This window comes from Lynx canadensis, chromosome F1, assembly GCF_007474595.2.
Source record: "Lynx canadensis isolate LIC74 chromosome F1, mLynCan4.pri.v2, whole genome shotgun sequence".
Taxonomy (NCBI): Eukaryota; Metazoa; Chordata; class Mammalia; order Carnivora; family Felidae; genus Lynx; species Lynx canadensis.
Genome location: NC_044319.2, coordinates 6,257,473 through 6,281,549, shown reverse-complemented (window position 1 = coordinate 6,281,549; position 24,077 = coordinate 6,257,473). Strand labels below are relative to the sequence as shown.

The following is a 24,077-nucleotide window of genomic DNA, read 5'->3' as shown; positions in this document are numbered from 1 at the left end:
GCTGTCAGAGAGCATGCAGTCTACCTTGTAGAAATGAGGAGATTGAAGCACACTTAGTAAAATGACTTGCTGAAGATGACACAAGTAACAACCGGAGCAGCAAACCCTCCGTCTCCCGATCCCAAGCTCTCTCTACTGCGGCGCCTGGAGAGACACGGCATGAAAACGCCTTTGCCTTTGACTGCTTCTCTGGACGTCAGTCAAAGTCAAGACATTCGTGCTGGGAGCATATTTCCTCCCCTCAACTCACACACAGTAGCAGAAGAGGACCCAGTAAAATAGAAACATCCACACAGGGAAGCGAGAACCCTATAGGGAAAGGGATGAGAGAGAACATGCAAAGAACCACCACAGGCCCCAACAGAGGTGCTACCACGCAAATCTGGGGACAACAAGCCGCGGTTTCCTCAGAGCCCCAGGGCAGATGTTCACTCTAAACCACTGAACACATTTCAAATATTTCATTCTTCTGGGCTGAATTGTGCCCCCTCCCCCACATCCAGATGTTGGGAGTCCTAATCCCCGGGGACCGTGCTGGGAGAGATGGCCTTTCAAGAGATGACTCCATTAGAACAAGGTGTCAGTGTTGGCCTTAGTCCAACCTGACAGGTGTCCTTGTAGGAAGAGGAAATGTGGACATGCGCACAGACTCCAGAGGCACGCACAGGAAGAGGAAAGACCACGTGAGGATGAGCAGGTAAGGTGGCCATTCACAAGCCAAGGAAAGAGGCTTCAGAAGAAAGCAACCAACCCTGCCAGTCTCCTGATCTTGGACGTCCAGCCCCCAGAACTTCAGGAAAACCAATTTCCATGAAGTCACCCAGTCCATGGTACTTTGTCATAGCAGTCCTAGCAGATGACCACATCCCATTTTATTTTTGCCTTTAAACCAGTATCATCTTAATTTTCCCTCCCCGACTCAGGACACAGTTCTCAAAACACTCCTGTGTCAGCTGCAAACTCTCATTTAGGAACGTGAAAGTACAGGCCAAGTCCAGAAACACTCAACTCTACACCTCAGCTACCTACTCGATGGATGGCCACAGTGTCATGAACTGCAAACTTGACCTGTTTTCCCAGCAAACGTGATAAACCTAGGACATATCTTTCTTTGAAAGCTAGTCTGTTTTCAGGATACGTAGTTCCGGACAATGTAAACATGAAGATCACAGTGCTGGCTTCTGGACTTTGCTTCCAGTTTACTGCAAAGGCATCATCAGGGTGCATTTATTTGTCCAGCCTCAAGACCACAGAGAGGCAGCAATGCTGCAGCCCCTAACTACTCCCACACTACTCCTCTACCAGAGTTACAAGTTACCAAGCCATGCTATCATCTGCAATGTTTCTAAAGCACTGTGTAGGTTTTCGGCATAAATGAAAGAACAGAGAGAAAACACGTCCCTGAACTTATTATAATAAGTCACAGTCCCCACTCCTGGTGTGGCTGGAATGACAGCAGGGGAGTACAGACACCACGGTCTCTTAGGGTTAGTGTCCTCTACCCTTCCCCAGCAACCAATCAATTGTTACCATCCACTTTCTGTGCTCTTCCTTCTGTCTTCAGTGTAGGTGCTCTAGAAATACAAAGCAGGGCTTGAAGCTTGCAGGAAAAATGGATATACAGTGACTAGGGAACCCTAATTGTCATCCTGTTTGAATACTATGGTTATGTCCACCACTCTGATGTGGATCAAAAAAGACTGAACACAGATACTAGCAACAAAAACTGCCAACACTTTGGGGCACCTGAGAGACTCAGTCGGTTGGGCATCTGGCTCTTGGTTTTGGCTGAGGCCAGGATCTCACAGTTTGGGGGATCAGGCCCCACATCGGGCTCTACACTGACAGCACAGAGCCTGCTTGGGATTCTCTCTCTCCCTCTCTCCCTGCCCCTCTCCCACTGAGGCATGTGCTCTCTCTCTCTCAAAATAAATAAATAAATAAATAAATAAATAACATTAAAAAAAAAAAACCATGACGTGGAGGACAATTAAAAAAAAAAATGCTAACACTACTGAATGCTTAGATATGCCACAGACAATAATCTAAGGCTGTAATTCTATCTCTTTAAAACAATTCAAGAGAGTAACTAAGCTTAGGTAGGTTTATTTAATCTCTGTTGTCCTAAAAAACTGGTTTTATGCTGTGTGTGTATGTGAATGTGCACACACCCAGGAGAAGTGGGAATATGGAAAAGAGGAATTTATTTCTAACAAAACTAATAAATCTTTGGCAAACTTTACTTAACTACATCATCTGCTAAGCTTTACAATACCAACGAATATTTCTTGACAGGTGACCAGAAACTCAAATAACTCATTAAATAATGAGAAGACAGAGTTGGAGATGGGCACAGCAGCTTCAAGTGGGGACAGTGAAAGATGGGGAGCCCCACGTTCTGTGTCTAGTGCGCCCACGTCTCTGGCTGACTCCCGAACCGCGCTTGCACAGGGCAGACTCCAAGCTCCCCAGGGAAGTCTAAATAAGCCAACCTAAAATTCTGACGCTCCCTGTGGAGGACAGAGACGTTGCCGTTTCAGTTCGGCCATGACAAACTGCCTACAAATACAAAAACTCAAAATTCTTTGCTGTAATCTAACAGGATTCAGAGGCACTACTGTGTGTCAGTCACAGTGTCCAGGACATAGTCCAGACTGACGCCACGTCAAAAGAAACAGGGGAAGACGACACACCCACCACAGAGAGACGATCAGGGAGACGGATGTGAACAAGGCCTGGACTCTGTTGGCAGATGTGAATTTTCAAGCAGATTTTACAACTATGCTCAATGATAAAATATGTTCCTAATGAATAAAGAGATGGAGAAGTGGAAACTATTAAAAAAATGGAATCAAATGGAAAATCTAAAACAGAAAAATATGACCTCTGAAATAAGAAATACACTGTGTGGGCTTAGAGCAACTTAAAGATTTGAGGAAGGTCGGTAACCTGGAAGATTTATCAATAGAAATTATTCAGTCTGCAGAGCACAGGAAGAAATTAGAAAAAAATGAACACAATTTCAAAGACCAATGGGATAATGTCAAAGGGTGAAATGTATGTGTAATTGGAATTATAAAAGGAGAGGAGACAATAAGACAAAATATATATTTCTAGGAATAATGGCTAAAATTCTTCCACTGTTAGTGAAAGGTTCAGAAAGCTCAGAGAACTCCACGTAGAATAAATACAAAGGAACCCTCACCTACACACATTATCATCTGAAATCCAAAGTCTGTCAGTCAGGGTTCGAGCAGAGAAGCAGAAACACGTGTGTGTGTGTGTGTGTGTGTGTGTGTGTGTGTCCATGAGAGAGAGAGAAAGACTGAGGGAGAAAGAGAAGGACAGAGAGGGACAGAGGAAGAAGAGGGAGGATGAGAAGGAAGGAGGATGGGCCAGAGGGAGAGAGCTGGTCATGCAGTCTCTGTGAGGCTGCTATCTTCACGCTCAAGGACATGTGGAGCTTGGCATCCGTAGGGCAGGGGGAGGTAGGGGAGGACGCGTGTAAAGCAGGGAGAAGAACACAGCGAAACCCAGAAGCAGGAACTGGAGCCCACAGGACAGACTGAAACCCACGCAAGCTGGGGACCTGCAATGGCAACACACACGCTGGCCCAGCAGTGGGAAAGCTAACTGGTTTGCAGGGGAACAGAGGCAGGCGAGGCGAGCAAACAGACCAGCAACAACTTTAGGAGCTACAAGTCCCTGCTGCTTCACTTCTGCTCCCCGCACCCCGAATCTCACAGGAGAGTCTCATACGACAAAAGGAATTCTGGAAAATGTAGCTTGGCCTAGTCAGACTGATTTGTTCTAAAGCCATCACACAAACGAAAATACCTTGCAAGCAGCCGGTGAGATGTGACACATAATTTACAAGGCAACAGGTAACTGAAAAAGCACTCACAAAACTACCAACTCACAATTTTATATCCAGTGAAAATATCCTGAGCGTGAAGGCAAAATAAAGACATCATCAGATAAAAGAAAACAAATTCCTTGCCAGCCAACTTGCACTACAAGAAATGGGGGAAGTTCCTTCAGCTGAGGGGGAATGTACCAGAAAGGAACCTGGGTCTCCAAAGAGGAATGAAGAGATACGGGCGCTCATTCTGCATTTAGACGATGGTGACCATGACCGCGAGTACACCGACACCCGCTCACGTGTACACATTACGGGTGAATCACAGCTCAGTAAAACAAATTACTTTCTAATTTTAAAAGAAGAATGAAGAGCATTTGAAGTGGTAAACATGTAAAAAAAAAGAAAATACTAAAGTTCTAACTTCGCAACTGGACAGAGATGAAGGGTAATGTTCAAGAGGGAACACGGACGTTTCCTGAAGGAACCAGAGAGTTAGAATCGATATGGAAAATCTGCACAGGCCCTTCCAGAAGAGGTCTTACTTCATGCAGGCCTCGCTCTGCTCCTCACACTAAGTACCATATAAATTACTCATTTAAACAGCTGCCATTTCACTGAAATGAGTATCAAAGAGGTGATCAAAACAAACTATCAAGTACTTAAGTTACACTCTAGAAAGCAAGTTTTCCCTTCTTTTCTGTAGGAAACCTCTGGAAAGTCAGTACAAATGTAATAAGCAGGAGGCAGATCAAAATGAAGATCTTAGTAAAATCAAAATGAGCCACAGATTCCAAATCAATCTTCCCTGAAAACCTGTTGGTCGTCACTTCACCATTCTGTATCAGTATTTTCCCTTTATGAAGAATAAAACCTCAGCAGTCCGCATGAACTCCTGGAGTCTCCTGCCTCAGCTTCTGGCCGGGGCCCCTGCCCTGTCAGCGGTGAGGCTTCCCTCCGTGCCCTCCCCTCCCCATACAAGGCACGCCTCTCCTCAGGGGCCTACCGTGGGCCCCACACATTCTCACTCAAAGAGGCCAGGCCTCCCGCGGTAAAGGCAGGGCCCGCAGGCAGGCACCACCACCCTGGCTTCAGGACCAAACATTTACGAACACCTCTGCTTCTGCGGTATTCCCACTTCTTCCCATGACTGTCACCACGCAGCTGCCCCGCCTCTTCCGTGAAGACTAACCCCGCAGGCGAGGCTTCGCAGATCTTGCTTTTTTCTTATATCTTACTTGCCCCTGTATTTATTGATCTCACACCTCACAATGTACCCACTGTACGTCTTACTGTCGGTACACACACTCACTTTTTCTACACAGCTCCACTTTCAGGGCCCTGGCTGCATTCTCCCCCCAGGTACATAAGCAAAACAAAAGCGAAAAAACAGATCTAACCCATTCTGTGGGCGGTTTTCCATTTAGCTCTTGCACCCTCTTTACTCCTCCATTTTCTCGAGTAGGACCGCGCTTGGCGCTTCCGTTTCTTTCCCTTCCACGCGACTTACAAAATTGAAAAAGAACTATCTTGAGCATAAAGAATATAAAATGACAACCAGATGCAACACATGTTGACATTGTGTCAAATGTACTTTCACACTTTTGTATTTTTAAGACCTAAAACACAGACACAGCTCAATACCTATTGCTTTCCCCTCACTAATGCCCATTTTTAATTCCCCCCAATTACAATTATGTTCGATTCAAGCAAATATTGTGGTGGAGCTCCTTTGTGTCATTTGCATGCAAATTCCTATACTTTTCTCCCAATTATGTCGCAGATACAATTTTCTTTAGTTCGTTTTCAGTTATTGTAATAATGGTATCATTCCCTAGGCATCTTATGTGACCTGACTTTTTATGTTTATATATTTTTGACTATCAATACGGAATGCTGAATAAGCCCAATTTACTCATTTTTTATTCAGTACAGTATTCCACTATAAGAACAGGACAAACTTTAATTATTACATATTCCACCATTAAAGATCTATTAAGTTATTTTGTCCTTTAAAAGTCACATATCTCGGGGCGCCTGGGTGGCGCAGTCGGTTAAGCGTCCGACTTCAGCCAGGTCACGATCTCGCGGTCCGTGAGTTCGAGCCCCGAGTCAGACTCTGGGCTGATGGCTCAGAGCCTGGAGCCTGTTTCCGATTCTGTGTCTCCCTCTCTCTCTGCCCCTCCCCCGTTCATGCTCTGTCTCTCTCTGTCCCAAAAATAAAATAAACGTTGAAAAAAAAAATTAAAAAAAAAAAAGTCACATATCTCTTATTTCTTTTTCTTATTATGTTGGTTAGAATCTATAATAAAAACTGCCTAGAATGTGATATTGGTGGATACCTTTTTCTTACGTTTAAAGAAAATATTTATAATATTCAAACATTAAGTATAATGTTTGTAGAAAAAAAATTTTTTTTAACATTTATTTTGAGAGAGAGAGCACGTGTGCTTGAGCAGGGCTCAATCTCCCCAACTGTGAGATCATGACCTGAGCCGAAATCAAGAGTCAGGTGCTTAACCAACTGAGCCACCTAGGTGCCCTAACTATAGAAAAATTTTTGATAAAAACTTAAAGAAGGTTCATGTTATTTCTATGTTACTAAAAGTGTTTTAAATATATTTTTAAAAACCATGAGTATGTTCTACTTTCATTTTATGACAAGTGTTTCTATAAAGTTTGAGATGGTCATGTGGATTTCTCCCTTAATCTCTAAATGTGGTGAATAACATTAATTTTTTCTAATATAATCACATTTCTAGAACAAATCTAACATGGACATCAGAACATACATATTATTTGCATTGTTGGAAATAATTACTCAGTAGTTTATTTAGAATATTTATATCCCTGTTCACAAATAGCTTATTATTTTTCTTTCTTGTAATAGTTTTATCAGGGTTTGGGATCAAAGTTACAAAATAAGTTTGAGAAGCATATAACCTCCTCCCCTCTCTTCCTTCAGAACAGATTGTATAAAATTTTTCTAATGATAGGGATTATCTTATCTTTGAATGTTTGATGGAGATTACCTGAAAAATTCATCTGGGTTTGTACTGGTGTTTTTTATTGGGGTAAAAACACTGGAGTTGGAGAAGTGACAGACTGTAAACTAATTTAACAATTAGGTATTTTCACACTTTTCTTGAGTGAGTCAGCTGGTAATTTTAAGCTTGCCTGAAATTATCCATAAACTCTCTTTTTAAACAACAGGATAGGGGTGCCTGGGTGGCTCAGTCAGTTAAGTGTCCAGTTCTCAGTTTTGGCTCAGGTCATGATCTCGAGGTTTATGGAATCAAGACCTGCGTGGGGCTCTGTGCTGTTGCGCGGATTCTTTTTCTTCCTTTCTGCCCCTCCCCTCCTCATGCATAGGCACGCACTTTCTCTCTCAAAATAATAAACTTAAAATATATATATATGTACACACTTAAACTTAAAAAAAAAAATATATATATATATATACACACACACATTCATGGTAGTTGTATTACATTTTCATTGCAATATATTTCTGTATCTCATTTTCATTCCTAATACTTTTTATTAATTTTGAGCTCTGTCTGCTTTACTAGTCTTATATATAACTGTATTTCCTGATGTTTTCAATTGTTTCTATTTATTCATTTGTACTTCTACATTTACCGTGTGCTTCTACTTACTTTCACCATGATGATTCTGTTGCTGAATTTCTTTCCCTCATTTGGAAGCTTAGCTAATTAATTTCTGATCTTTCTATTTTACTTGCCCACTCCCACCCCGTACAAGTATTTAAGAACTGCCTTGATTGCCTTTCACAAATTTCAGTGTCCTTCTAACTCCAATATTTTCTGATTTTCAATGTAACTACTTCTTGGTCCGTGAATTATATTAAAGTTCATTTTAAGAGTTTCAAATATTTGAAGTTTAGAGAAGTATTTCTTTGCTGGTTACTCCTAATTTTACTGATCACAGAATATGGTCTGAGTTATATATAGTTCCTTTGTTTTCCACTGAGGTTTGATTTAGTGCCTCAAAAGAAATGCATGTTCTAAACTACAGACCAATAGGGGCGCCTGGGGGGCTCAGTTGGCTGAGCAACCGACTTAGGCTCAGGTCATGATCTCCTGGTTCATGAGTTTGAGCCCCGCAGTCGGGCTCTGTGCTGACAGCTCAGAGCACGGAGCCTGCTTCGGATTCTGTATGTGTGTGTCTCTCTCTCTCTACCACCCTCCCCCACTCATACTCTCTTTCAAAAATAAACATTAAGAAGATTAAAATAAATAAACTACAGGGGCGCCTGGGTGGCGCAGTCGGTTAAGCGTCCGACTTCAGCCAGGTCACGATCTCGCGGTCCGTGAGTTCGAGCCCCGCGTCGGGCTCTGGGCTGATGGCTCAGAGCCTGGAGCCTGTTTCCGATTCTGTGTCTCCCTCTCTCTCTGCCCCTCCCCCGTTCATGCTCTGTCTCTCTCTGTCCCAAAAATAAATAAACGTTGAAAAAAAAAATTAAAAAAATAAATAAATAAATAAATAAATAAACTACAGACCGATATCCCCATGATCACTGATGCAAAAATCCTCAACAAAATAGAAGCAAAATGAATGCAGTGGCATATTCCAAGGCCTGCACTCGTGACCACCGTCCTAAGGATTGCACCGAATCTGCAACGTCGCTGTGACTAGAACTGCCATCTCAATAGTAAGTCTCCAAGCCACAAACATGGGGTGTCTCTCCGGTGGTCATGTCTTTTCATCTATTTCAGCAATGTTGTAGCTGGCAGCATACAAGTCTTGCACCTCCGTGATTATATTTATTCTTAAATACTTTACTCTTTTTGCTGCTACTTTAAATGGAACTGTTTTCTTAATTTGCTTTCCAGATTGTTCATAGCTAATGTATACAAATATAATATATTTTGTGTGATTTCATATCCTGCAACTTTGCCGACTCTGTTTATTAGCTTTAAGAGGTTTTGTGTATGTGAATGTGTGTGTTTGTTGGGTTTTTCTACATCTGTGAAGAGAGACGATTTAACTACTTCTTTTCCAATTTGATTGCTTTCTTTTTCCTGTTCTAACTGCTCTGACTACAACTTCCAGTATTATGTTGAACAGAAGTGTCACAAATGGGCATTCTTGTTCTCTTCCTTATTTTAGGTGAAAAGCTTTCAGTCTTTCACCACTGAGTATGATGTCAGCTGTGGCTTCATCTATGGCCTTTATCATTTGAGCAAGTTTCCTTCTATTCCTAGTTTTCTGAGGTTGTTTTTTCTTAATCAGCAAAGGGTGTTGACTTTTGTCAAATGCTTTTTATGCACCAAGATGATCATGTGGATTTTCTTTATTCTATTAACGTGGGATATTAAAATGATTAATTTTAGTCTGTTGAACTGTCCTTGCATTCCATAAAACTCACTTGATCATGGTGTACAATCCTTTCAATATGCTACTAAACTGGCTTGCTAGTATCTTACTGAGGAATTTTGTGTCTATATTAGGGATATTTGTCTCTAGTCTTTTCTTGCAATGTCTTTGTGTGGCTTTGGAATCAGGGTAATGCTGGCCTCATAGCATGAGTTAATAAGTATTCACTCCTTCAATTTCTTGGAGGAGTTTGAGAAGAACGGGTGTTATTTCTTCTCTAAATATTTGATAGAATTCTCTAGTGAAGCCATCTGGTCTTGGGCTTTTCTTTGTTGGGAGTTTTTTGATTACTGATTTAATTACCTTATTAGTTGTAACTTTATTCAGATTTCCTATTTCTTCTTGACTCATTTTGGTAATTTGTTTTTAGAAATTTTTCCATTTTGTATAGGTTTTCTACTTTTTATGTGTACATCTGTTCAGAGTATTCTCCTACAATCCTTTTTATTTCTATAAAGTCAGTAGTAATGTCTTTCTTTCATTTGTGATTTTAGTACTTTTCTTTTTTTCCTTAGTCAATCTAACTGAAAGTTTGTCAATTTTATCTTTGCAAATAATCAACTTTTTTTAAAAATTTCTCTATTGTTTTTCTATTTATTTCACTTCTTTACACACTCTAATCTTTATGCCAAAAATTGGCTAACCTAGATGAAATGATGAGGTAAATTCATCAAGAAGATACAACAATCTTAAATTTGGGAGCACCTAAAAGCAGAACTTTAAGATTAAAATAAAGGAAAGGTGATAAAACTAAAAGAAAAATAGTCAAAGCCACAATTATAGTTGAGGATTTTCATCCCCTTCTCTTAATAACTGATAAAAGCCATTAAACATTCAGTAAGAATATAGAAGACTTATCATTAGTTCACTTGACTTAATTGACATTTATAAAACACCATATATAATAAGAGAATATTCTTTCCAAATGCACACAAAACATTCATCGAAATAAACCATAATTTATGTCATAAAACAATCTCAAAAAATTTAAAAGATTTAAAATATACAAAGGATGTTCTTTAAAAACAAGATAATTAAGCTAGATATTAAAACAGAAAGATAGCTGAAAAATCGACAAGCACTGTAAATCAAACAATGCACTTCAAGAACCCATATAGCCAAAGAAGAAATCCTAAGGGAAATTAGAAAGCATTTTTAAATGAATAGCAAGTCACACTATGATGTAACACAACTTGCTGGAGTGTTTAGAAGTAAATAGATAGCACAGCCACTGTGTTAGAAAAGAACAAAAGACTCAAATCTAAGTTTTCAACTGAATAAACTAGAAAAAGAAGAACTGATTTAAAAAACAAGCTAAAATGGAAAAAAAATCAAGACAATAAGTGATCAACTCAATGTCAATTATTTCAACAATTAGATAAAGTTTTAAAACTTCTTGAAACACATACAAGCTACTAAATTTCATTCAAAGGAAATGAGTAACTGGAAGTATCCTACATCCATTAAAGAGACAATTTCTGTAGTCTGGGCTTGGATGGATTCATCAGGACATTCTATCAAACATTTAAAGAAGAAATATACCAATTCTGTGCAAAATCTTTCATAAAATAGAAGAGAGGGAAACACCACTCACTTTTGGTGTCAAGCATTATCCTGATTCTAAAATCAGGCAGGTAATAACAATAAAAAAAGTACAGCCCACAATTTAATATATAAAAAGTTCTTGACAAAATACAAGCAAAAGAAATTTAGCAATATATAAAAAGTGTATATACCATGTCTGAGGTTAACCTGAGGCATGCAGTATAGAGGCAATATTCAAACATCAACATGATACACCATATTAACAAATTAAAACAGAATACCACATGATTGTGTCAGTGAATGCAGAAAAAAGCATTTGAAAAGATCCAGTGTCCATTCATAATAACAATGTTCAGAAAATAGGAATAGTTGAAAATTTTGTCAGTCTGAGAGACGGTGTACATTTAAAAACCTACAACTAATATCGTGTGAATGCTATTTCCCTAATATTAGTAATAATTAAATGTCTGTTCTCACCATTTCTATACTACATTGTTCTGGCAATCCTAACTAGTGAAATAATGCAAGAAAAAAAGAAAAGGCAAACAAATTGAAAAATCTCCTAAAAAAAGGTGTTAGCCCTAGCAAGTAATTTTAGCATAAAAAACTACCCTGATAAACACATACAACTTCGAAAAACCTATTTACCTCAGTTTCTTCAGTTTCTTTTACCCAGTACATAATGTCTGGCTCTCAATACAAGGCATACTAAAAGATAAAAAAAACAAACCAAACCAAAACCCAGTTTCGAGGTAAAGAGCAGGCACCAGAAAGTCTCAGATATGGCACAGATGTTGGAACTCACCAGACCAGGAAGTTAAATCATCTATGAAAGGATAGTAAGGGTCTTAATGGAAAAAATATACTACATTCAAGAACATATGGGTAAGGTAAATAAAGAAATGAATTCTCAGAGAAAGAATAAAAAGGAAATGCTAGAAATAAAAAACACCATCACAGAAATTAAGAATACCTTTGGTGGCTCAATCATAATCAGGGCATAGCCAAGGAAGGAATCAGTGAGTTTGAAGAACTGTTAATAGAAACTTCTGAAAGAGAAGTAAGAGTAAAAAAGAATGGAATATCCAAGAACTGTGAAATAATTATAAAACGTATATGTAATGGGAATATGAGGTGGAGAGTGAAAACAGCAGAAATATCTGAAGCAATAATTACTGAAAATTTTACAAAATTAGTCCTAGACACCAATATCTTAGAAGTTCAGAGAATATCATTCAAGATAAAGACCCCAAAAGCTACACCTAGCCATATCCTATTCAAAGTACAAAAAATCAAAGACAAGGATGAAATCTTGAGAGAAGCCAGAAACACACACACACACACACACACACACACACACACACACACACTCCAAAAACCTTATTTATCTATAGAGGCTCAAATACAAGAATTACAATGGATTTCTCTTCGGTAACCATGCAAGTAAGAAAAATAAATGCAGTAAAACACTTACTGCTGAAAGAAAAAACCACTGACCTAGAAGTCTGTATCCAGCAAGATTATCCTTCAAAATAATAATATAATAATATAGGAATAATAAAGACTTTCCCAGACAAACAAAACCTGAGGCAAGGCATCACCAACAGACCTACCTTGCAAGAAATGTTACCAACAACAACAAAAAAAGTTCATCAAAAAGAAAGAAAATGATATAGGACAGAAAGTTAGTTCAACAGAAAGAAAGGAGGAATGCTAGAAAAGGAACCAACAAAGGTAAAATAAAATCCTGTTTTCCCCTTATTCTTGATCTAACAGAGAACAGTTTGTTGAAATAATAATGCAACAATGTATACAATAATTATACCTTATGGATGAATGAACTTAATGACAGCAACATATTTGGGACAGGAAGGAGGAATCAGGAATATTGCTTTAAGGTACTTTTACCATCTGCCAAGTGGTGTAGTATTATTTGAAAAAGGACTTGAGTTAGTTATAAATATGTACTGCAAACTCAAAGGAAAACACTAAAAAAGTTTAAAAAGAAGTATAAATGATACGCTAACGGAGGAGGAAAAAAGGCAGTCTTAGAAAATACTCAGTTAAAACCAGAGAAGTTAGAAAAACAGCAGAACACACAAAAATATACACAGAACAGGATAATGAATAGAAAACAGTAACAGGGTAGATATTAATCCAACCATGTCAACGACCACTTCAAATTTCAACAGTCTAAAAACACCAACCAAAAGGCAATGACTGTCAAGGGTGTAGAAAACAAGAACCAACCACATTATTATTTACAAGAAATCCACTTTGAATGTAAAGATACCAAGAGATTTAAAGTAAGGGGAAGGAGGAACACATACCATAGTAACACTTAACCAAAAAGTAAGCTGGAGTAGTTACAGTAATTTCAAACAGAGCAGATTTCAGAGCAAGGAAAATTATCAGAGATAGAGAGGGTCATTACATAATGATAAAGTAGCCAATTCTCCAAGAAAACGGAAGAATCATTAATGTGTATGCATCTAACAACAGAGTATCAAAATACAATAGGCAAAAACAGAGCTGCAAGGACACACAGATAGACTCCCTATTACAGCTGGAGACTGCAACATCCCTTTATCAGTAACTGACAGATCCAGGTGGCAGAAAATTAGTAAGGACATAGTTGAACTAAAAAAGTACCATCAGCCAATTGGATCCAAATGACGTTTATAGACTACTTCATCACACAACAGTGAAATACACATTCTTCTCAAACTCCCAGAACATTCACCAAGACAGACCACACTCTAGGCCATAAAACACACCTCAACAAATTTATTTTTTTAATCTTTATTTTATTTTTTTTTTATTTTTTTCCAATATATGAAGTTTATTGTCAAATTGGTTTCCACACAACACCCAGTGCTCATCCCAAAAGGTGCCCTCCTCAGTACCCATCACCCACCCTCTCCTCCCTCCCACCCCCCATCAACCCTCAGTTTGTTCTCAGTTTCTAAGAGTCTCTTATGCTCTGGCTTAACAAATTTACAAACAGATCATTCAAGGGGTATGCACTCGGACCTTAATGGAATTAAACTGGAAGGCAATAAGAGAAAGACAGCTCAGAACCCCTCAGATACTTAGAGGTTAAATAATACACGTCTAAATAACACATGGGTCAAACAGGAAGTCTCAACAAAAAATTTTAAATATTTTGAGCTAAATGAAAATACAACTTACCAAGATTTGTGGGATGCAGTGAAAACGGTACTTAAGGGAAAATTTATAGCACTGAATGCGTTCTTTAGAAAGCAAAGATATAAAGTAATAACGTAAGCTTCCAGCTTTTAGGAAAGTAGAAACAGAAGAGCAAATAAAATTGTGATAAGGAAAATAAATAACTTTAAGAGCAGAAATCAATGAAACTGAAAACAAAATTGATGAAGAATATCAACAAAATCACAAGCTGACTCTTACTGGCTAAACCTCTCACACATTGAGCAGGACACTGTATTTCCATCAAGTCCCCACATCTCTAGGAGTGTTTTGTGCTTATAGATGCTGCTATTTGCTGCATATTGTTTGTTATGCCAAAAATGACCTTTCACATTTAATACTTAGGTATTGAAATCAACTTAGCTCAAAATAAAGGAAACTGCATATGCAGATTCAGTATTGTTTACCTTGGGGCAATGCGACTGGCATTTAAAAAGGAACTTCTTCAATCTGACAGGATCAGCTGGAATGCCTGGTTTTAAACTTTTCCCTCTTCTTTTTTTGCCATAAAGTTGTAAATAAAGACCATCATCATACACATTAAAATACACACACACACACACACACACACACACACACACACACACACACAGTCAACTACATGACACCTAAAAGAAAACCCACTTAAATATAACGACCAAGGTTAAAAGTAACAAGATGGAAAGGATATATAAAATCAAAAGAAAGCTGGAATACTTATATTAATATCAGACAAAGTAGATTTCAAAACTAAGATTACTGCTATGAATATATAGGAACACTTCATAATGATTAAAAGGTAAATTCGCCAAGAAGATGTAACAAAACTAAATGTGTATGCAACCAACAGTGAAGCTTCAAAATACATGAAAACTAAAAAGAAAAATCCATAATTATAGCTTTAGATTTCAACAATCCTTTCCCAATAACTGATAGGACAATTAGAAAGAAAATCAGTACGAATACAGGAAACATGAACACCGCCATCAGCCATCTCAACCAATGGCTAGTGGTAGAACACTTTATACGATAAAAGCAGAAAACACATTCTTTTGAAGTGTACACAGAACATACACCTAAATAAACAATTTTCTGGGCCGTAAAACAAGTCTCAATAAATTTAAAAGGATCACTATCATATAGAGTATGTTTTCCAAACACAAGAGGATTTAGTTAGGAATCAGTAACTGAAAAATATCTGAAAAATCTATATTATTTGGAAATCAAACAATACATTTCTAAATAATCTGAGTGAAGAAGGAATCACAAGAGGAATTAAAAATATTTTGAAATAAAAACAAATAGGTCAAAACTCGCAAAACAAAGTTAACAGTCCTTAAATGGAAACTTAGAGCATCCACTGAGGGCCTAGGCTAGAAAAAGAGAACGGTCCCCAAACAATAATCTTACCTTCTCCTTAAAGAAAATAAGGAAAAAAGAGCAAGTAAACTCAAAAGAAGCAGAATAAAGAAATAATAAAGAGCAGAACGAATTAATCAATGAAAAATGACCAGAAAAATGCAGAAAATCAGTGAAAACAAAAGCTGGTCCTTTGAAAAAACTCAACAGCAGACACAGACCTCTAGCCAGACTGATCAAGAAAAAGGAGAAGACACAAGTTACCAACTTCAGCATTAAGAGAGAGATCATAATTACATAGATAGGAAACACTGTAAAGACAGTAAGATCTTTAAGCCAGTACATCAGAAAGCCTAGAAGACAAAAGATCCCAAAACATTCAAGAAGCAACAGACAACCAGAACAGTCCCAGAACTATGAAAGAAACTGAAATTATAGTTAAAAGCTCCCAACAAATACAAAATGCCAGACCCAAGTGGCCTCATTGGTAAATTCTATCAAAGATTTCAGCAACAGGTAATACAAATTCTACACAAACAATTCCAAACAATTGAAGAAAGGGAATACTTCCCTCTTCATTAAAAAAAGTCAAACATGATTCCGAAATCAAAATCATACAAAGACATTTTAGAAAAAGAAGATGATGCCTAGTACCATTTGTGATTTAAGGATGCAAAAATCCTTAAAAAATACATTGTATCAAATCTAGCAATACTTAATAAGGATAACCCGAATGGGTTTTGCCCTAGGAATGTACGGTTTATTTAATGTCAGAAAACCAATCATGTAATTCACCAAATTCATAATGTAAAGGAGAAAAACCGTAAGGCCATTACAACAAATGCAGAAAAACTTTAACAAAATTCAACACCTCTCAGGGATGAAAACTACTAGCATATGAGAACAGAAGGGAACTTCCTCAACCTAATAAAGGAGGTATAGGAAGCTTACACTAACACCACATTTTTATAACTTGTTACACTGGAATAATTTTAGGCTTAGAGATGACTTATAAAAGTAGTACAAAAAGTTCCCATATCACGTTTACACACCTGCCCCTAAGGCTAGTATCCCATACAGCCAAAGCACAGTGCTCCAAACTAAGAAATGAATGCTGGTACGGAACTGTTACCTACCATGTGCCCTACCATGTCCCTCTTCTGTCCCAGGAGCCAAACCAGAGCCACAGGCAGCATGTGGCCAGCGTGCCCTCAGTCTCCCCCAGTCCGCCCAGTTCCAGGGTCATTCCTCACCTTTTGTGACGTTGACACTTTTGAGGCTACCTGGCCAGTTATTTTCAGGAATGCCTCCTCCATTTGGGCACCTCTCACAGCATCGTATCATGGGCTACATGAAGTCAGTCTGTCTTATCACTGGTGGTTAATCTTGATCCCCTGGCTTAAGACACAGTCTGCCAGCCTTTTCTACTGTGAAGTTACTCTCCTAAGCTTTGTATGTAATAAATGCTTGAGGAGAGATACACTGAGACTGTGCAAATATTCTCTTTCTTTAAGAAAAAAATTTTTTTAATGTTTTATTTATTTTTCAGACACAGAGAGACAGAGCATGAACAGCGGAGGGGCAGAGAGAGAGGGAGACACAGAATCCGAAGCAGTCTCCAGGTTCCGAGGCATCAGCACAGAGCCCGACATGGGGCTCGAACTCACGAACCGTGAGATCATGACCTGAGCTGAAGTCAGACGCTTAACCGACTGAGCCACCCAGGTGCCCCAATATTCTCTTTCTTAAACTAAACTTTTGCCCACTAATTTTAACATTCATTGGTAGATCTTGCATGCACTAAGTTTTATGCTGGGGGCCTAATGGTGACTTTCTAGCTCTCTCACTCCTTCCACATTTATTAACTGGAATTCATCTTCTTTCCTTAACTGGAATGTCCCTTTTTCTCAACATTTATTTTTTACACTGTGGACTTATGAATATGTATTTTATTCTTTGGGTCATAATGGAATAGCAATATATAATAATCTTTATTTTCTTGTTGAAATTGTTTCAGTTTTCCTCACTGGGACTTATTTAAGGTTGGCTCCTCCATCCTATTAATGTACCTCTAACTCCTTCCCTCCGTATCTTTCTTTTTCACTTTCTGGCGTCACAAAATTCCTTGGACCCATCTTTTATTTTCCCCCATCCCAGCTCTTAAATCAACTGCTTCTCAAAGTAACCTTGGTTCTTTTTATTGAAGAATGATATTTAAAAACTAAGATCTCAGCACTAGATGTGATAATTAACATCATAATTAGTGATAAAAGTTGTCTTCCCCCTAAGATCAAGAACAAAACCAGGATGTTCACTCTATTCAATTTCTACTCAACATTATAGTGAGGTCCTAGCCAATATACCAAGGCAAAAAAAAAAAAAAAAAAAAAAAAAAAGTACCAACTGAAAATGAAGTAAACCTCCTTAAATAAGATAAAGTCATCTATGCAGAGAATACTAACTAAACAAAAAAAAAAAAAAAAAAAAAAAAAAAAAAAAAGCCAGTAAGTGAGTTTTGCAAGCCTGCAGGACATAAGGTCAATATACAAAATCAACTGTATTTCTGTATACTGGCAGCAAACAATGTGAAAATAAAAATTTTAAATAACATTTTATCAGAAGACATGAAATACTGAAGGACCTACAAAATACGGGTAAGACTTGAACATGGAAAATTATGAAACATTATGGAGAGAAATTAAAGCAGACTTAAATAAACAGAGATATACCATGTTCATGGATCTGAAGGCTCAGTCCTATTCAAATGTCAATTCCCCCCCAAATTTACCTACAGATTCAACACAATAGCACACAAAATCCCAGCAGACTCTTTGTAGATGACAAATTGAGTGTAAAGCCTACACAGAAATTTAACTGGACAGCTTCATCTTATAAAACATCCTCCAGAGAATCTTCAAGCTTGAAGGCAATTCAGAGATCATAATTTTGTGTGACTCAAATAATTTGTCCATTTCCACACAGGAAGGAAGAAGCAAATCCTGGACACTTATTTCCACACTTCAGTGCTGTGCTCTTTTGAGTGGTACACCATGATATTCACAATTAAGGTTAAGTCATTTTTTAATGTTTGTTTGTTTATTTTTGAGAAACAGAGTGTGAGCGGGGGAAGGGGGAAAAGGCAGAGAGAAAGAGAATCCCAAGCAGGCTCTGCATTGTCACCTCAGAGCCTGATGCAGGCTGTGAGATTATGACCTGAGCTGAAACCAAGAGTTGGTTCTGGACATTGAACCAGTTGAGCTACCCAGGCGTCCCAAGATTAGTTCGCTTTTTACTTAACCTAGGGAGAGATCTACCTTTAAAGATATTAGCATCTCTATCTATGTCTTCATCTCTAGATCTGCCACAGTATATAGAAAAATGGGTCAATAACTATGTAATAATAAATCTATGAAATAGTAAAGCTCCCAAAGAGTATTAGTAAAATTGTAATAAAAAACCTTTGGGGCGCCTGGGTGGCTCAGTCGGTTAAGCATCCGACTTTGGCTCAGGTCACGTTATCACGGTTCACGCATTAGAGTGCTGCATCAGGCTTTCCGCTGTCAGCGCAGAGGCCACTTTGGACCCTCTGTCCCCTTCTCTCTCTGCCCCTCCCCTGCTTGTGTACTCTCAAAAATAAATAAAAATATAAAAAAATACCTTATCTTAGAGATGAATTAACCTCTCATGAATAAGTTATATATTTCAAAAACATAAGAGCCCCATAAAATGTTTGTTTTTCTAAATTATTTCATAATTTATGCTGTCCAAAGAGCAGAATTATAACCGGATTCATTAAAATAGTTACTGGCATTGGAACTCTCACAATTAATTCCCTGTTTCTTAGTGATATGATACAAACCCAGACAGACCCAGTCACATTTTCACAGGCTTTTAGAGAGAGACTCAAACGTCACAGTGCTACTGTAATGCTGCGTAACGTCCTTCAACTATGTAAAGATGGCTAGGCCACTGCCTCATCTGACATCCACCTGAGTAAGCCTATAGCAGATGTCAGTTGCTGGTGAATTTCGTTTATGGAAACTGTAATTTTTGCAGTTGTTCTTCACGTATGATATGTAACACCTTTGCTCAGATTAAGTGGCATCTATTTTTATCAATTACAACAATTTAAACTCATGTCTCCACATACATCATCTAAAGCTATGTTTCCTTCTCATGGCATGCTGGCTCCTCCAATCCCATTCACCACGAGGGAGCCGGCTTACTGTCTTACTGTCACTTCCACTCTGGCCATGGTCTCCACTCTGTCTAGTCCCGTGGAGCAGAGACAGGACATGTGTCTCTCAGAGTTTTCCCCAGGTGAGGCCAAACCTCCACTTAACACGGAGAGCTGAACCCTGACAAGGAAATCTTTGTGGCATATACTAGTCTCCTGACAGGATTGAAGAAAGTTCATGTTTTGCCTCTTCTTTAAGTTAGTGGTGCCATACTGGTGCCTCACAATTGTCTCGTCAAGAAATGCTTTCTCTCCTTTCCTTCTTTCTCCCTTTTTTGTTGACTTCTCCTTGGTGAGGTTATACCAAAGGGATATTTGTGGCTTACAGCTCTTTGCACCAAAGAAAACCTCTGACATGTATTATTTCTGGGAGACATAAGACCTTGATCATTCCCTTTTACACGGGTCTTTTGTAGTGAACTGATGTGACAAAAACAGTACAGGGCCAACAGGGTCTAAGTAGGGATGCAACCCCGTGAGAACATCATCAGTTTATAAAGTGGATGTTCAGTTGCCTTCGTGAAGTTAATAAACATTTAAGAGCAGTCACAGGCTTCTCATAAGCGTTGAAAAAGATCCAGCACCTACCCCAGTGCTTTCTACATGGTGGAAACTTAAAATGTAGGAGGTATTTTTTTTAAATTTTTTTAACATTTACTTATTTTTGAGAGACAGAGACAGAGCGTGAGTGGGGGAGAAACAGAGAGAGAGAGAGAGAGAGACACAGAATCTGAGGTAGTCTCCAGGTTCCAGCTGTCAGCAAAGAGTCCAATGCAGGGCTCAAACCCATGAACTGTAAGATCATTACCTGAGCCAAAATCAGACGCTTAACTGACTAAGCCACCCAGGTGCCCTTGTTGTTGTCTTTTTTTTTTTTTTTTGTAATGTTTATATTTGAGAGAGAGAGAGAGAGAGAGAGACGGACACAGAGGGAGACAGAGAGAGAGACGGAGCATGAGCAGGGGAGGGGCAGAGAGAGAGGAGACCCAGAATCCAAAGCAGGCTCCAAGCTCTGAGCTGTCAGCACAGAGCCCGATGCGGGGCTCGAACCCACAAACTGTGAGATCATGACCTGAGCCAAAGTCAGACGCTTAACCGACTGAGCCACCCAGGTGCCCCAAGACATGGCAGTTTAAGTTTGAGGAGAAATGTTTAATTTTTTTTTTCAACGTTTATTTATTTTTTGGGGGACAGAGAGAGACAGAGCATGAACGGGGGAGGGGCAGAGAGAGAGGGAGACACAGAATCAGAAGCAGGCTCCAGGCTCTGAGCCATCAGCCCAGAGCCCGACGCGGGGCTCGAACTCACGGACCGCGAGATCGTGACCTGGCTGAAGTCGGACGCTTAACCGACTGCGCCACCCAGGCGCCCCGAGAAATGTTTAATATCGTGCAACTATTTTACAAGAAGTGCTTTTAGAAAATCACCACACCCTCTATTCCCATAACACAATGCCGAAATTCGGTACTTGTCTTCTTCCTTGTAAGTCATATGATATCATTCTATCTTCACTTCAGAGATTAATAGAAGAGAATATTTAGCACAAAACAGACATTTCACAAATGTTGATTATATATGTTTCAGAGAAAAATAGGGAAAACTGAAATAAATGGAAACTAACTACACAAAATAACCAGATAAAGATTCTAAGCAGCAAATACTGTACTGCGTAAAAATTTCACAGTAAAATTTTAATATGAGCATTTGAAAACAAAAAAATCAAAATCAGTGCCTGTACTAACAATACCAGAAGTAGTAGAAACAAAAGAGACAAAAATTAAAAAGAAGGACTAGACACAGTAATTTCCTGTTCCTAGGCAAAAATTATAGTATTAAAAACAAGTAATAAGATTACAATAAAAATAAAGTTATAAAATTAGTAGCACCCATTTTGTGGGCATTAAAAATGTTTCAAGTAACAGAGAAGTCTCAAATAAGAAAAATATTTATTACTTTGTTAAATATTAAAACTAAATTCCTTTCAATTCCTTTTAAAATAAGGATTTGTATAAACAAACTTGTAGAGCTCACTCTAAAATTAAAGACATAAAGACAAAGAAAAACATGATTTTTTTGCTAGTTTTCTTAAAGAGTAACACAACATTGTTTTCTTTATTTTTTCTCTTAATACCAAGCAAACAACGAGTAGCAAACTACCATCACTGTGACAAAAGAAAAATCAAGTGACCATGCGGAATAAAATTTCAAGATGCATTTTGGGAGTCAAACTTATCAATAAATTTTTGTGCTAAGAATTTCAATACTATATTCAATCAAATGTAGGGGGTAAAAATAAAAAGTATCATTGTATCATTGAATTTTATTCACTTAAAAATTTTTTTTTGCTGTCAATTCATTTTAGCCAAAATATATAAATACTATGCCATGAAAATAACCTACCTTTTTATCATACACATCTTGCCAGTTAACTCCAGAAAAGAAACTGTGCCTCATAATTTCTTTTGCATCATCTGGTCCTCCACCAAGGCTAAGAGACAGAAACAAAAGTGAGTGCGCATTACAACATTTACATAAGCCCAAGGCAAAACAAAAAGTTTTTGTGAAATGTAATTTTCTGTGTGATAAATAGTCCTTGAGATAAATAGCCAAACCAATAAAGAGCTTTTGCCATAAGATCTAATTTCCCTAATGTGCTATTAATAAGAAGTAGCCTCGGGACAGTGTGGTAGCTGAAGAGAGCACAGGCTTTGGGGACAAACCTGAAACAGGCAACCAGCTCTGGCACTTATGACATGTGTGACAATGAACAAGCTGCTCAGTCCCAGTGTCCCCTCTGTAGAGTGGGGACAATGACACTAGCCTGGTGGATCACCGCAAGGGTTAGAAACCAGAGGCAAGCACCTCGCACAAGAAATGGTAGCAATTACCGTCGTCAATTCTATAAGCCAAATTTATTTTGGTAACACTCATGTCAAAATGCATCCTTGTTACCCTGAGTTCTGAAGTCACTACCTAATTAGTTAGAAAAAGCAATTTGTACAGTATTGCTAATAGACAGAAACTCACGGACTTTTTTCATACCGCAAATGAACTGCCATAGAAACGAGGTTGTTAACCTATGAAATATCACTGCAAGGTAATTTATTATGCAAGCTGCAACATAAATCATGAATTTAAGGATGCTCCCCCCATCTTTGCAGGTACTCTTATTTAACTGATAGGTGGCACAGTGTGAAATTCAGGTGTTTTCTGGCTTCCTCAGTTTCATATAGTGTGTACCAGTCATTGGGAGGAAGGAATGAGAAAAGCAAAAATAACACAGAGGGAAGCAAGGAGGGAGTGAAGGAGAGAAAGGGGAGGAAAAAAAAAAAAAGAACAGGGAAAGAAAGAAAAGAAAGGAAAAGAAATCCATTTAAATCCAAACTGATATAGCAAAAGCTCTCTCTAGTCTTGTTCATGGTTAGGAATGGTGCATGCTCCTGATGTTTACAGCAGTGCTACTGACAACAGTCAAGCTATGGAAAGAGCCCAAATGTCCATCAACTGATGAATGGATAAAGAAGGTGTGGTATGTATATACAACGGAATATTACTTGGCGATCAAAAAGCATGAAATCTTGCCATTTGCAACAATGTGGATGGAGTTAGTATAATGCTAAGCAAAGTAAAAGAAAGACAAAACACCGTATGATCTCACTCATACGTGGAATTTAAGAAACAAAACAGATGAACATATGGGAAGGGGGGAAAAAGGAGAGATGGAAGCAAACCGTAGGAGACTAACTACAGAGAACAAACTGACGGTCGATGGAGGGAGGTGGGTGGGGGATGGGCGCTAAGGAGGGCACTGGTTGGGATGAGCACTGGGTGTAAGTGATGAATCACTAAATTCTACACCTGAAACCAATTTTACCATATATGTTAACTAGAATTTAAATAAAAACTTGAAAAATAAAAGGAATAGTATGGGCTGCTAAGTGCTTAACAGCCAGCTCTCTGGGGACAATTATGCATGTATAATATTACATATGCATATTATACATATATTTGTTATGGATTTTACAGATATAAAGGATGCAAGGCACAAAATTTCAAAGAGCAATAAAATACAGAATGTCCTTTATTGTAAATTAGCCAAGTGATGCTCAAAGAGAACATTTGTTAATTTTGCTGAACTCCACAGCCCCTCACTGACTCGGAGTGGCTCCAGCACGAATACCAGCTGATCTTTTCGTTTATGGTGAAGACGAATTTGAAAGTCATACAAAAAGGCACATGTCAGAACTTCACTTGCTTCTCAGTTATGTGAGTGACCTCCTTGATGGATGGTAAATCATCTGGGAACAGTGGGAGAGTATCTCTTCATTGTGTGTGTGTGTGTGTGTGTGTGCGCGCGCGCGTGCGGTGCGCGCGCGATAGTCACAATGTAGTAGATACAGACAGAACAGCTTGAAAATGTAAACCGTATTATTAACATCTTCTCTACTTAGTTACTTATATCTAATTGAA

At 38.4% G+C, this 24,077-nt stretch overlaps 1 protein-coding gene across 4 annotated transcripts in view; it reads right to left on the bottom strand.

Annotated features, from left to right (window-relative positions):
- AKT3 (AKT serine/threonine kinase 3) overlaps window positions 1-24,077 on the bottom strand; it is a 314,820-nt gene that overhangs the window by 16,966 nt on the left and 273,777 nt on the right. For all 4 annotated transcript variants that reach the window (XM_030302257.1, XM_030302261.1, XM_030302260.1 and 1 more), the window contains one exon: window positions 22,008-22,095. In XM_030302257.1, the coding sequence (XP_030158117.1) occupies window positions 22,008-22,095 (88 nt within the window). The remainder of the gene's footprint in view (window positions 1-22,007; window positions 22,096-24,077) is intronic.